Source organism: Choloepus didactylus, chromosome 1, assembly GCF_015220235.1.
Source record: "Choloepus didactylus isolate mChoDid1 chromosome 1, mChoDid1.pri, whole genome shotgun sequence".
NCBI lineage: Eukaryota > Metazoa > Chordata > Mammalia > Pilosa > Megalonychidae > Choloepus > Choloepus didactylus.
This window is the reverse complement of record NC_051307.1, coordinates 187,560,197-187,576,690: the sequence shown is the minus strand read 5'-3', so window position 1 is coordinate 187,576,690 and position 16,494 is coordinate 187,560,197. Positions and strand designations below refer to the sequence as shown.

The 16,494-nt window shown below is 36.4% G+C and overlaps 1 protein-coding gene across 1 annotated transcript; it reads left to right on the top strand.

Moving 5' to 3' along the window:
- The first annotated feature begins 338 nt into the window (after positions 1-338).
- Positions 339-12,748, top strand: LOC119526534 (ribonuclease P protein subunit p30-like). Its single transcript, XM_037825709.1, has 2 exons — positions 339-384; positions 12,108-12,748. The coding sequence occupies exons 1-2, from the start codon at positions 339-341 to the stop codon at positions 12,746-12,748; spliced, it is 687 nt and encodes a 228-aa protein (XP_037681637.1).
- Positions 12,749-16,494: the final 3,746 nt, after the last annotated feature.

The window sequence follows — 16,494 nt, the reverse complement described above, 5'->3', positions numbered from 1 at the left end:
AACATTTGTGTTTCCATGATTATTAAATTAGACAAGTTAAATAAAACATTTAACATAGAGATTTATGTAGGAGAAACACTCAAATGCCAGACTAGTGTGATTATTATTTTTATTATTTGATAAAGGTGCTATTTCAAAACAACAGGGTTAAGACAATTTCATTTAAAGATAAAAGAATGAAGTTTTAAAGAAGACAAGTAATTTTCAAAATTTCTTAACAAACCCTTTCAATTTGCCAAGATTTCACTTTTATCCTAAGGATATAGGGAAGATTCTTACATTAAAATATTTTAAACTTTGTCTTCCTTCCTCAGAACTTCAAAACACATTGCGTATGAATGTCCATAAAATACAAGAAAGGAGAGCTGACGACAGAAGAGCCAGGTAGTACCTGCCTCATTCCCACAAAACCCAAGACACTAAATAGGTATGTAGTTTTCTTCTTTCAGAAACAAAACAAAACAAAATATTTTAATATTGTACAAGTTGTAAAAGTAGAGAGATTGGATGACAGTTGTAACTAACATTTGAAACATGGGTTTCGTATTCATGTGCAGTAATCATATCCAATATCCTGTAGGAATGAGACTTTTTTTCACTGAGTTTGATTAAGCAAAGATAATCCATTCAAGCTGAAATACTTGTTAATTCAAAAAAAAAACCAACCAAGCAAACAACAAACAAGAAATCTACCAAAAATATAAAAAAAGCATGGGCACTTTCTAATGAAAGCTGTGAAACTTGAGTTGTTAAGAACACTGGTAGCTCCAAACTTCTGATAAAATTACTAATTATCACCTACAAATTGCTCTGCTAGGTAGATTCAACTCCTGATAGAAATGTAAACCCTCTTTAGAAAGAGACCTCCCTAATGTATCTATGATACAGCTGGGTTCCCTGTAACTATAAGGAGACCCGACGGCAGCAGCCCTATTTCTCTACCCAACTCACTGTCCTTAAGTCCTTTGAGTGTGGGGCAGTTGACAGGGATCCGCTTATGAAGGACTGTGATGCATCCAATGAGCCAACAAAATGAAATGGGTCTTTTCACCAATTCTCTCCTTTATTTATTCATTTATTGAGAGGTTTCTATGTGCCTAGCACCATCTGAAGTGCTGAGTAGTAGTATGCTAACAAGAAAGTCAGTTTGTCCACACAATTTCTAATGGGAATCTAGAGAAATCAAGAGGTGGCTGCAGTAACTACTGTTAAGCCTAACCGTTTATTATGTAGGAAGAGTGTTAAGTGCCATTATGCTGTAGACAAGGTGGTTGAGAAGTAGGGAAGGATACTTAAAGAGTGCTGAACTGAAACACCAGGTTAGATGCTCTACCAGATGGAACACCTAAAGGCACAGGAGGACATTATCTAACCTTTCTCCTCTCAGGTATGTATCATGGTGGTCAGAAGGTGACAGGGTTTCAAGTTAATATTTCAGGTTTGGTATCCTATAGCATAGAGTAAGTTATACTAAATTTGAGGACATTAAAGATTGAGGTCGTCAGGAGTTGAACAGGTGTTTCATGCATTTAAGTTGAAGTTATGCAGAGTTATTTGTTGGGCTTGGTGTGAAATTCAAAAGAGTAAACCAGGAGACAAAGAACTGAATTGATGAGGTCAGAGATGAGGAGTAGAGAATGGTATCTCTAGAATCATAAGTATCCTTTGACTTGATGGTGGAAGAGGAAGAGTCCAGAACTGTGATGTCTAATAAAGTTGTTACTAGCCACATGCAACTATTTAATTTAAATCAATTAAATTAAAATAAAATAAAAATCCAATTCCTCAGTCACACTAGATACATTTCAAGTACTCAGTAGTCACATGTAGTTTGTGGCTACCATATTGGTCAGCATAGATATAGAAAATTTCCATCCTTGCAGAAAGTCTTATTGGACAGCTCTGATTTAAAATTATAAGAAATTCCAACTTACCTCCAGAGCCCCAAGTTTTATGAAGTATGAGAGCATGAGAAGCACAACTTTGAGAAAACTTCAGGGACAAATGTCTTCATTAGGGAAAAAAATACATGTATATATAAATGTCAGAAGGAGAAGGGAAATCTCAAGATGTGAAGAGGAAAAGTGGGCTACTTGGGGCACAGTGGAAAGTCTAGGGACAGAGGAAAAGAATAGAATTAATTAAGGACACAGGACAGGGAGACAAAAAGAGTTTGGGCAAGAAGGTGAAGGAGAAGAGTTCTTCAGAAGAGCTGAAGACTGAGAGGTATCTAAGGATAAAAGGAAGGCTTCCACATGAATTTGTCTCAGCATTATTCTGGTGAAAAGGGAACGCAGGCCTGGCTTGACTGTACTCACAGGGGAGACATGGGCCACATAAGCAGAGCAGCAAAAGGGCCCTGTTTGTGTGTTAGAAATAGCAGCAGCAGTTCCTAAGGGACAAAGCACTCAGTGGAAAGTGCCAATCTCTCTCTTCCAAGGTTGCTCTCAGGGGGGTTAGGCAAAAGCCACAAAGGCTCCCAAGCCTCCAGCCAAATGCTGCAGATTTACAATAAATACTATTCATTTTACAAGGCATAAAACACAAGATATTTCTTAATCAGAGATGTTTAATACTTTGGAGAATTAAATTAAGGCACTGTAAATTCCCCTTAATGCTTGGAGATTATCTGAATTTACTCATGTCATTAGGCTGGAAAATCTTGTCAAGATACTTTCCTTCAAGATCATTAGAAGCCTCTGTTTGCAATTTTTTTTTCAACATTCAGTTATCTATCAAAATTTATTGGATCCATTTATGTGAAGGGCTTTGTGTTGGATTTTTTTTTTTAACCAAGATAATTTCATTTAATCCTTACACCACATCCTCAGGTAAATAGTATTTTGCCCATTTGAGAGAGGGGGAAAGTGAGGATCACAGCTAAGTTAATTACCTAAGACCTTACAGACAGCAAGCTTCATAGCTGTGATTTGAAAGTACACATTCCACCCCCTGCTTCTCATTGATTTGTTTATTCATTTAACAAAAGTTTCTCGAGTGAACATCATAGGAGTAGCATTTTACAGGTACTGGAGATTCATCACTAAACAGAACAAAGTGACAAACCAAAGTCCCCGTAAGAGAAGAGAGTCAAGGGATGAATTACAATAACTAGTAGTTGTGAGGTTAAGTACCTTGAAGACTATGAAACAATGTATAGGAGTCAGAAAGTAATGGAAAGAGTAATAATTTAGATAAGTGCAAAAAAATCTCATCTCAGATGAGGTTACATTTCAGCAGAGATCTAAATGAAAGAATTCAGTGAACCATGAGGGTATGTGGAGGCAGTGGGACTCTGATACAGAAAAAAGTATGAAGACCAGGGGGGCTGCAAAGTAGATAATAATAGAGAAAAGAAAAGCAAACAATAAGAGTGATACCTTGGGGCCAGAAAATGTGGGACGTTGAAGGATACCACAAAGACTTTGGATTTTACTCTGCACGAGACTGGAGCCATTGGCATGGTTTCAGCAGAGGGTGAAGTGACACAATTTATTTTAAATAGTCTCCCTTCCTTTGTTCTGATGAGAATTGAAGGAAGAGGCAAAGAGACCAGCTGTGGGGCAATTGTAACAATTCTTAGGAAAGATGATGATACCTTGGAACACAGTCACATGAAGAGAAGTATATGATTTCCATAAATACTATAAAAGGGAGAACAGAGAGGACTGCTGATAGATTGGATAAGGAGTGAGAGAGAAAGAGAAGAATCAATTGTGTTGGTCTAAACCAATAGCAATGTGGTGGTGTGATTTATAAAGACAGAGAGAAAGTGCAATCAGGTAGAATAGTGAGGGGAAATTAGGAGTAATATCAAAAGAGTGATGGCTATATCCCTGTAAGCAATAGAGAAACCTAAATCAACAGAGGGTTAAACAAAATCCAAGTTTAGTTTTCTTTACCTAAATGAAGAGTGTTACGCTGACCACAGCTGGAATGACAGCTTCATTCTACGATACTCATGCAACCCAGTCTCCTTTCAGCACTGGGCGGGGGGCTTCAACTTTAAATTTTAAAATTGAACTTTAAATTTTCAAACTTGCATGCTCATTCTAGTCACCAGGAAATATTACAAAAGAAAGAATGAAGTAGGATATAATATGCATGTCAGCAGTCCCATCAGGAAAAAGAAAGGAAAAAAAACACAGATCCCTGAAACTGCCATGTGATACTTCTGCTTAAATTTCATTGGCAAGAACATAACCACATTGCCACAAATAGCTACAAGGGCTGCTAGAAAGATACTTTTTCTGAGTGGGCATATGCCTTGTCATAAAGTCAGGTATTAGAAGGGGAGAACAAATGTTGGGGGAAAGGCAGCAGACACTGCCACTATCATGGGTCATTGCAGACAACAAAATAGAATTGGGGGAGAAACTATTGAAGAAAGCAAATAAAAGAGACAATACTGCTTTCCCATGGGCTTGCAGTCCAGATATGGGAAGGTTTTTCTAAATAAGGATACTGTCTTAATTGAATGCATCGCCCATCTACATCTTCTCAAAGCTCTTGAAAATCTTACAAATTCTATCACTTCCACTGTTTTTGTGTTGCATGCAATAATATTCAATGTATCTGCAGATGAGAGAGAAAAGCCAGAATGAGTCTGTAACACTTAGATAAGTAGGACCTTAGAGAAGGGCAGAGAAAGGCATTCAATTCAATATTTTCAGATTTTTGTGATTGAAACCTCAAAAGTATTATCCATCATGTCCCAATAAACACATGCATACACACAACTACACCTACACACACACAAACACACATCCCTACACCTAGACATACACACACACACATGCATTTAACAGAATACAATGTTTCTGAAACAATATTTACCCTTACCAGGATGATAAATGCTTATATTTTTTTCTCTTCTCTTCTTTTGGCTCTTCGCCTTCCCTTTTATCCCCTTCCCTTTCCTCCCCTCCCCTCCCCTTCACTTTCCTTCCTTTCATTTCCTTCCTTCCCTTTCTCTTTTCTATTGTACCTATTCCACTAAAAAGCTTGGCATTTATAGATCAATGGAACAGAATAAAGAGTCAAGGAGTAGAACCACATATAGATCAGTTGATTTTCAACAAAGGCAATTCACTAGAGAAAGAATAGTCTTTTCAACAAACAGTGCTGGAATAATTGATATCCATATCCCAAATAAACGAACCTCAATCCATATCTTACTCTCTATGCAAAAATTAATTCAAAATGAATCATAAACCTAAATGTAGAGTCTAAAACTATGTAACTTTTAGAAGAAAAATAGTAGAAAAACTTTTGAACCTTGGGTCAAACAGCAGTTTCTTAGATATAACACAAAAGCCAGGCAAATAAAAGAAAAATTGATACACTGAACCTTGGAAAAAGTAAGAACTTCTGCTCTTTGAGAGAGCCTGTTAAAACAATGAGGAAAAAGAAAATAAGCAGTCACAGACAGGGAAAATATTTGCAAATTACTTACATGATAAAGGATTTGTATCTCGTACATTTATAGAACTCTCAAAATTCAGTTATAAGAAAACAAAAACCCAATAAAAATGGGCAAAATATATGAACAAACACCTTGTGCAAGCTGACATATGGATGACAAATAAGCACATAAAGAGTTGTTCAATATCTCTAGTAATTAGGGAAATGTAAATCAAAAACAGAATGAGGCATCTCTTCACACCTATTAACTGGCTTAAAAAAAAAAAAGAGAGAAAACACAATCCGACAATATCAAGCACTGGTGAGAACTCTTACCTATTAGTTGTGGGAATGCAAAATGGCACAACTATTTTGGGTAACAGGTCATCAATTTCTTAAAAAGTTAAACATATAGTTACCATAGGGTCCAACTATCTCACTCTAAATATCTGCCTAATTGAAATGTAAATCTATATTCACACAAAAACCCGTATGTGAATGTTTATAGTGATTTTTACCCGCAAAAAAGTAGAAACAACCCAAGTGTCCCTCAACCATGAAATGGATAAACAAACTGTGGCATAGCCATACAACGGAATACTACCCAGCAATGAAGAAGAACACCCTACTGATACATGAGAAAACATGTATGATTCTGGAAGTCGTTATGCCAAGTGAAAGAAGACAGACATGAAGGAGTACAAGCAGGATGATTCTATATAATAACATTGATGTGGCATTCTTGCAAAGGCAAAACTATAGGGACTGAAAAACAGTTCAGTGAGTGCCAGAGTTTGGGAATAGGGGGCATGATTGACTAAAAAGGGGCACATGGAAATTGGGGGTGGGTGGGTAACTGAATGTTCTATATATTGATTGCAGTGGTGATCCCATATCTGTTCACATTTGTCAAACTCACAGAACTGCACACTAAAAAGGTTAAATTTTATTATGTTAGAAATTATACCTTAAAAAAATGGTGAGAGACCCACAGAAAAGTCAGTGAGTCATCTTAGGTCCCACAGTTGGTTAGACAATAGGATAGGATAAATATCCAGATCTTTTGATTTCAACTTGGTGGAAATCTCAACCTAGGTATCAAAGTGTTGAATATAGTGTATGATCCAAGATGACTTATTTATATACATTATTTATGAATAGCTAGCTCTAAATACTATAAAAGCAATAAAGTATCATCCTAGACCATGGGGATCTCTAGCCAGTGGTTCAGAACACATTGGGTTCAAATTTGAGGTGAGATACTAGCTCTGTGGCCTTGATAAGTCCTTCAATCTTTCTAATCCTCAGCATTCTCAACTGTAAAGTGCACATAATAATATCGGACACCATAGAAGTTATAAGGACAACATAAGATAAATTATGTGAAGTATACAAAGTACAAAGTACAGGGACTGCCACATTTTTACCAGCCTGTCACTAATTTAAAATGTCTCATAGGGATTTCTAGTCCTACAAATGAGTGGGGAAAAGTAATGCCACTAAAATTATATTTAAAGTGGATAAGAAAAAATATGTTTATCTTTAAAGATTAATATGCACATACACATATGTGTACACACACATATTTGTTTAAATATATATCTAAAGAGAATAAAGTGTGCAAGAAAGTACAACAAAATATTAGGATGAGTATCTTATAGATGACTTTTGCTTTTTATTTACCAGCAATTGCATATTTTTCTGCAATAAGCAAGAATGGCTACTTGTGTAAAAACAAATTTAAAATATTCATTAGTAAAAATGCTGGTAAAGATTCACTAATTTGATTTCATGTCATATTAATATGTTGTGACTGAAGTTCTGAAAGCACTGCTCTATTTTAACCTACCATCTGTCACTTAATCCCTTTTTATATGCTCCAGCCTGGTTGATACTAAGAACTTGCAAAAACAAATGCCACCAAGTACAGGGAACAGGCCATCTCCTAGCCATTCAACTTCAATCATACCTAATTATTAAACAGGTCTTCCTTATCATGAACTGATTCTGTCTTCTCTACCTTTATCCATTGATGCTGGTTCTATTTTCTAAAGCCTTTATAAGGAAATGCCTTTCTGCCACAGACCAACCCTTCACTTTTTTGAACATAGCTACTGAATTCCTTTAATTCTTCTCTCTTTCAGTCTAATTATTCCCAGTTCCAGTCTTGCTCCAAATGCCTAGGAAGAGCTCCTAACACTTGCAGGGAGCCCCAGAGAAAATGCCCTATAATCTATGGACCTAGACAAAGAAATCATCCAGGTAGTAATTATGACCTATATCAAAGGGAAGAAGAGTAGAATGGTGCGTGTGTGTGTATGTGTGTGTGTGTGTGTGTGTGTGTGTTGTGTGTATCTGTTTATATGTGTGAGAGAGGACCACAAAGTGGCATGTCAATATAAAATGTAGACATTATAGCAAAAGAGGTATACTTTTGAACTCACTGTCAAGATTTATACTTTCCTAGAAAATAAGACTTTTGTTTCCTATGAATTTTCTCATTTACAGTCATCTAACCCTTGGTTATATATTTTATACAATGTAAAAATTGATTACTAATCCTTATTGACTCCTTCAATGCCCCCGGCTTTTTCTTTAAACTGGGATTTAAAATTCAGTTCTACTCTGATTAACCAGGCAATGTAAGATATCCCCTGAAAAAGTCTCCCCAGAAATTTACTGAATAAAAAGACAAATACCACCTGCTTAGAACTCTGGAGAAGATCTCCACAAATGCTGAATCAAAGAAACAAAAAAATCTCAAGCAGGAGAATTCCATCCTGGACTACCAATAGATTCCCATTCCCCTCCTATTCACTTGTTTCTATGCAGCTTAGGAGTCACATAGAGGCAGTACAGCCCGGTCCCTCAGACAGAGACTTCAGAGTGACTCACAGCAGAGAGTGAGAACTCCATGCATATCCATGCACAGGAACTGAAGACTGCAGAGATGCAGGGAGGAACACAAGCCACTGAGGAGTGCTGCATACAAAAGGACCCCCAAAGGCAGAGAAACAGAGAGAGAGAGAGAAGGCTTGCAAGAACTGTTGTGTCATCAGGCAATCCAGTTTCAGTCAGTGGAACTACTTAAAGGCAAACAGATATTTCTGAAGTGACTCATCTTTCTGGATTGACCCCATCTGGCTCCCCAGGGTGGGATATGCTAACAGGGAAGAAACAGGAGGTAGAAAGCCTCACAAGAAAAAAGGGGGTGGGGGTGGGGGTGGGAATTTAAACTGAACTGCTGTAAGACAGGAAGTGATCTGGAACCAAAGAGTGTAAGGGAAAAGGGGCACTGAGTGAGGGAGAGAATTTAAACAAGTCGCAGGAGCTGGGAAGAAAAGTGTTCATAAAAACAAACCAAACAGATCACGATTCCCAGGGAAGGAACAGAGAAAAGGAAGCACTCTCCTGGAAGTGAAACAATTGCATAAAAAGTACAATCTTAAAAACTGTACTGCATGTTCAGGGCAAGAATCAGATGAAGACAAGCTGAGAAAATCGGAACAGTTTAACACAGACTCCTCTAAAGGTCTAGAATAAGTTAGACCAAACATCAAAGAAGAACTTAACACAAAGCCAATCAACAATAAAACCCTAGAAAAGAGGAAGAAATGGAACTTCAGAGTTAGCTCATTAAGATAATCAGATGGCTAGACATCACCAAAAAATTACAAGCCATACTAAGAAAAAGGGAGGTATAGCTCAGTCAAGGAAACAAAACTTGAGAGAATCAGAAGTTGGAACAACTAATCAGACGTTCAAACAAATATTCTAAACCAATAAAAGGAGCTGAAGAAAAATATGCATAGAGAGATAAAGGATATTAAGAAGACAATGTATAAGAATAAAGGATTTCAAAGTTTAAAAAGAAACATAACAGAAATTATGGGGATGAAAAATATAATAGCGGAGATTAAAAATATACTAGAGACCTACAACAGCAGATCTGAGCAGGCAGAAGAAAGAATCAGCAAACCAGAAGAAAAGACAATTGAAATCATATAGTCAGAAGAAAAGAATAGAAAAAATTAAGCAGTGTCTCAGGAAATTCAGTGACCGCATGATGTGCACTAACAAATGCATCACGTATCCCAGAAGGAGAAGAGAAGGGAAAAGGGGCAGAAAGAATACTTGAGGAAATAATGACTGAAAACTTCCCAACTCTTATGAAAGACATAAATACACATGTTCAAGAAGCTCAAAGTACTACAAAACAGAATAAAACCTAATAGACCTACTCTGAGACACATGCTAATAAGAATGTCAAATACCAAAGCATATTCTCCAACCACAGTAGAATGAAGGTGGAATTATACTCTGTTAAACAATCAGTCAACAGAAATTGCAAGGGAAATCAGTAAATAAACAGTTTGAGATGAATGAAAACAAGAACATAACATATCAAAACGTATAGGATAGAGGTGTAAATCTCCCTGGCAACACAGGATATGACTCCCAGGGATGAATCTGGACCTGGCATCGTGAGATTGAGAACATCTTCTTGACCAAAAGTGGGATGTGAAATGAGATGAAATAGTTCCAGTGGCTGAGAGATTTCAAATGGAGTTGAGGGGTCACTCGGGTGGACATTCTTATGCACTATATAGATAACACCTCTTAGGTTTTAATGTATTGGAATAGCTAGAAGTAAATAACTGAAACTATCAAACTCCAACCCAGTAGTCTGGACTCCTAAAGACAATTGTATAACAATGTAGATTACAAGGGGTGACAGTGTGATTGTGAAAATCTTGTGGATCACACTCCCTTTGTCTAGTGTATGGATGGATAAATAGAAAAATGGGGACTAAAGTTAAATGAAAAATAGGATGGGATGGGGTGGGAATAATTTGGGTGTTCCTTTTTACTTTTATTTTTTATTCTTATTCTGATTCTTTCTGATGTAAGGAAAATGTTCAAAAATAGATTGGGGTGATGAAGCGTAACTATATGATGGCACTGTGAATAGTTGATTGTGCACCATGGATGAGTGTATGGTATGTGAATATATTTCAATAAAACTGAATTAAAAAAAAAAAAAAGTATGGGATGCAGCAAAGGCAGAGTTGAAAAGGAAATTTATGGCCCTAAATGCTTACATTAATAACAAGTAAGGGCTAAAATCAAAGACCTAACTGCACACTGGGAGGAGCTAGAAAAAGAAGAGCAAACTAATCTCAAACCATGCAGAAGGAAAGAAATAACAAAGATTAGAGCATAAATAAATGAAATTGATAATTTTAAAAAAATAGGGAGAATTAACAAAACCAAAACTTCATTCTTTGAAAAGATCAGTAAAATTGACAAACCCATAGGTAAACTGACAAAGAAAAAAAAAGACAAATGAAAATAAATAAAATCAGAAGTGAGAGGGCAGGACATTATTACTGGCCCCACAGAGACAAACAGGATAATAAGAGGATATTACGAACAACTGTATGTCAACAAATTAGACAACTTAGATGAAATGGACAAATTCTTAGAAACACAGAACAACTTACATTGACTCTAGAGAAATAGAAGACCTCAACAGACTAATTACAAGCAAAGATTTTGAATCAAAAACCTCCCAGCAAAGAAAAGGCCAGGAACAGATGGCTTCACAGGTGAATTCTACCATGCATTCCAAGAATTGATACCAATTCTGCTCAAACTCCTCCAAAAAATTGAAGAGGAGGGAACACTACCTAACTCATTCTATGAGACAAAAATCACCCTAATACCAAAGCTAGATAAATATACTCCTAGTAAAGAAAATTAAAGAACAATTTCTATTATGAACATAGACACAGAAATCCTCAACAAACTACTTGCAAGTCGAATCCAACTGCACCTCCAAAGAACTATACACCATGAAGTGGGTTTTATCCTAGGTATGCAAGGGTGGTTCAACATAAGAAAATCAATTAATATAATACATAACCTCAACAAAACAAAGTGGAAACATCACATAATCATCTCAATTGATGCAGAAAAGGCACTTGACAAAATTCAGCATCCTTTCTTGATAAAAAAAAAAAAAAAAACACTTAGAAAAATAGGAATAGAAGGAAACTTCTTCAAAATGTTAATGAGAATATATGAAAAACCCACAGTTAAAGTCATACTCAATGATGAATGACTGAAAGCTTTTCCTCCAAGATCTGTCGCCACTGTTATTCAACATTGTACTGAAAGTTCTAGCCAGGGCAGTTATGCAAGAAAAAGAAATGAAAGGCATCCAAATTGGAAAGGAAGAAGTAAAATTTTCACTATTTGCAGATGACATGACCTTACATATAGAAATTCCCCCCAACAAAGCTACTAGAGTTAAATGAATTCAGCAGAGTGGCAAGGTTCAAGATCAACACACACAAATTATTAGCATTTCTATATACTACTAATGAGCAAGCAGAGGAGGAAATCAAGAAAAAATTCCACTTACAATAGCAACTAAAAGAATTGAATATCTAGGAATAAATTTAACCAAGTATCTAAAGGATTTGCACCCAGAAAACTACAAAACATTTTTTAAAGAAATCAAAGAAGAACTAAATAAATGGAAGGACATTCTGTTTTCATGGATTGTAAGACTAAATATCATTAAACTGTCAGTTCTAATCACATTTATTTACAGATTCAATGCAATCCCCATCGAAATTCCAACAGCCTTCTTTTCAGAAACAGGAAAGCCAATAATCAAATTCATGTGGAAATTTAAGGGTTCCAAAATAGCCAGGAACATCTTAAAAAGAACAATGTTGGAGGATTCACACTTTCTGACTTCAAAGCATGTTCGGATCCATCTCACTGCAACATTTTGAGAGCAACTTCTTCAAGGGTCCAGCTGTATGATATTGTTGCAGTTTTTCCAAAGACAGAAAAACTTTTTCATGTTGCTTGCACACATTTAGATGTGGATTTGGTCTGCATAACTGTAACAGAGAAACTGCCATTTTACTTCAAAAGGCCCCCTATTAATGTGGCAATTGACCGAGGCTTATGCTTTGAACTTTTCTACAGCCCTGCCATCAAAGACTCCACAATGAGAAGATACACAATTTCCAACACCCTCAATTTGATGCAAGTTTGCAAAGGAAAGAATGTAATTTTATCTAGTGCTGCAGAAAGGCCTTTAGAAATGAGAGGGCCATATGACGTGGCAAACTTAGGGTTGCTATTTGGGCTGTCTGAAAGTGATGCCAAGGCTGCAGTGTCCACCAACTGTACAGTAGCGCTTCTCCATGTAGAAACTAGAAAAACTACTTTTGGAATTATTTCCACAGTGAAGAAATCTCAGCAGCTGTCAGAAGGGGATGACGATTCTCTTCCAGCTTGCAAGAAAGCCAAGTGTGAAGGCTGAAAACAATCCCCTAGACTCCTCCATTAGCACTCTCATCTACCCTTCTGTAGTTCATCAGCCACAGCAAAAATAAAACCTTTGTATGATTAAAATAATAATAATTAAAAAAAGCATATTACAAAGCTACAGTGGTCAAAACAGCATTATACTGGCATAAGGATAGATATATTGACCAAAGCAATCTAATTGAGAGTTCAGAAACGGACCCTCACACCTACATTCAATTGATTTTTGACAAAGCTGCCAAGTCCACTCAATTGGGAAGGAACAGTCTTTCAACAAATGCAAAAGAATGAAGGAGGAAACCTATCTCACACCATATACAAAAAGTAACTTAAAATGGATCAAAGGCCTAAATATGTGAACCAGGACCATAAAACTCCTAGAAGAAAATGTAGGGAAGCATCTCCAGGATTTTGAGTTACAGTATGGTTTCTTAGACTTTACACTCAAAACACAAGCAAGGAAAGAAAAAAATAGATGAGACTTCCTCAAAATTAAAAACTTCTGTGCATTAAAGGACTTTGTCATGAAAGTGAAAAGACAACCTACTCAATGGGAGAAAATATTTGGAAATCACATTTCTGATAAGGGTTTAATATCTAGAATATATAAAGAAATTCTACAACTTAACAATAAACAGACAAACAACCCAATTTAAAAAAATGGGCAAAAACTTGAAGAGACGTTTCTCCAAAGATGATATACAAATGGTTAAAAAACACATGAAAAGATGCTCAAAATCACTAGCTCTTACAGAAATGCAAATCAAAACCACGACACAATTTCACAACCAATAGAATGCTACTATTAAAAAACAAAACAGAAAATTACAAGTTTTGAAGAGGATGTGGAGAGGGGAATATTCATTCATTGCTGGTGGCAATGTAAAATTGTGCAGCTTCTGTGGAAGACAGTTGTCAATTCCTCAAGAAGCTAAATACAGAATTACCATATGACCCAACAATCCTGGTACTAGGCATATACACAGAAGAATTGAAAGTAGAGACTCAAACTGCCATGGTACACCAATGTTCAAGGTGGCATTATTCACAATTACCAAAGATGGAAGCAACCCAAGTGTCCATCAATTGATGCCAAGATAATTCAATGGTGAATAAATAATCTTTCCAATAAATGGTGCTGAGGCAACTAAATATCCACATGCAAAAGAATGAATTAGGACCCCTACCTCAAAGCATATACAAAAATGAACTCAAAATGGATCAAAGACCTAAACATATGAGATAAAACTATAAAATTCTTAGGAGAAAACACAGGTGTTAATATTTGTGACCTTGTATTAGGCAATACTTTCTTATATATGACAGCAAAATCATAAGCAGCATAAGTTAAATTAGAATTCATCAAAAAAAAATTGTGCTTCAATGGACACCATCAAGAAAGTGAAAAAGAAAACCTGTAGAATGGGAAAAGATTTTTGCAAATCATGTATTTGCTAAGGGACTTGTATCTAGAGTAAATAAAGAACAATTAAAACCCAGTAATAGGGGTGACATCATCAACATGGTGTCATAAACAGCTACTGAAAACTTCTCTCCAGAGACTTAACAAAAAGGGCAATTCTGAATTGTTTGAAACTCTAGGGGAGGATATAGACTGGAGAAAGACTCTGCAAATGCTGAATTGAAGAGAGAAGAAATATCAGAAATGGAAATGTCCTCACATAGATTGTGATGGTGAATGCATAACTATGTGATTACACTGGAAACCACTGACTGTTTACTTAACAGGGAATATATGGTGTGTGAATAAAACTGAAAAATAATCAGAGGGATACAAGTGCTGGAGAAAATGTAGAGAAAGGGATGTACCTCATCACTGTTGGTGGGGAAGTAGAATAGTGCAGCCCATCTAGAAGGCAGTGTGGTGGTTCCACAGGAAGCTAAGTATAGGGTTGCCAAGTGATCCTGCAACCCTGTTAATGGGTATATACTTGGAAGAACTGAGAACAGTAACATGGTGTGTATGGTGGCAGTATTCACAATTTGCAATGGCTGGAGGTGGCCTAAAGATACACTGACTGATGAATGGAATGATGAACTGTGGTGTATACATCCAGTGGAATACTGAGTGACTGTAACAAGGAATGAAGTTATGAGAGATATGTAACTAGATGACTGGACCTTGAGGAAACTATGTTGAGTGAAACAAACCAGAAATGAAAAGACAAACATTATAATGCCTCTATAATATGGACTAACTATAATGTGCAAACTCTGAGAAATGAATCTGAGAGCATAGGTTATCAGGGAAATGCTTATTGTAAAGGTTTTTAGAACATAAGCTCTTACACAGTTACATCTATTCCTGAGTTGTAATGGTTATTTTTAAATTCTGAGATGCTGAGCTCTTTATGTATAACCTTGTCAGTCCCTGGAACTTTGGGTATCTGTGTGACACCTGAGACTCAGAGCCAGAGTTCGGCAGATATGAATGTCAGCATTACCCCATACAGCAAATGTTAAAGAGGCTGAAAAAAGAGATCAGACTTCAATTAGAGATATGAATGAAATGGACATAGTTAGAACTAAGGTAAATCAGACTAAAGGGTAAAGGATGATATTGACTGTGTTTTAAAACTTCAACTTCTGTGTGAGACCAAAGGAAGCGATGTTTATTCAGTGCAAAATCTATATTTTCTGTAGCACACTATACAATTTAACTTGCATGGTCAGTTTATTCAAACACCATAATTACATGAAAATTTGAATAGGGAGTGATCCCTGGTTGTTTTGTACAGGTTAATATGAAGCCCTGATACATCCCAAAGTAATTTGGGCAGAGAATAAAAATGTATTTACAAAGCCCCCTTGAGGGACTGGGGAAAAATATGGAAATATTAAACTTTCCCACCTGGGGAATTCTGATATTCTCACAAGCATTGGGGACTACCGATTTGGAAGGCTTAGCCCTTGATCTTGGGGCTTGCCCTTTTGAAGCTTGTTACTTCAAAGGAGAGGCTAAGCCTACTTAAAATTGTGCCTAAGAGTTATCCCCAGAGAACCCAGATGTGGCCCCTCTCTAAGCCAACTCTGCAGGAAAACTCACTGCCCTCCCTGATACGTGGAACATGACTCCCAGGGATGAGCCTCGACCCGGCATCACAGAATTGAGAAAGCCTTCTGGACCAAAAGGGGGAAGAGAAATGAAACAAAGTAAAGCTTCAGTGGCTGAGCAACTTCCAATTGAGTTGAAAGGAGGTTATTATGCATTACATGGATATCCCTTTTTAGTTTTTAGAGTATTAGAATATCTGGAAGGAAATACCTGAAACTGTTGAATTGCAATCTAGTATCCATGTAACTATATAGCTTGTGACCTTGTGATTGTAAAAACCTTGTGGCTCGCACTCCCTTTATCCAGTATATGTACAGATGAGTAGAAAAATGGGGACAAAAAGTACATTTATAATAGGGAGGAATGGGGGAGTGGAATGTTTTGGGTGTTCTTTTATACTTTAATTTTTATTCTTATTTTTATTCTGGGGGTGGATAATGAAAATGTTTAAAAATTGATTGTGGTAATGAATGAGCAACTATATAATGGTACTGTGAACAACTGACTGTACACTTTATATGACTGTATAGTATGTGAATATATCTCAATAAAGTTGACTTTAAAAAAACAACAAAAAAACACAGTAATAAAAATACAAATAGCCCAATTAAAAATGGGTAAAATATTTGAATAGACATTTCACTATAGAAGAAATACAAATGGCC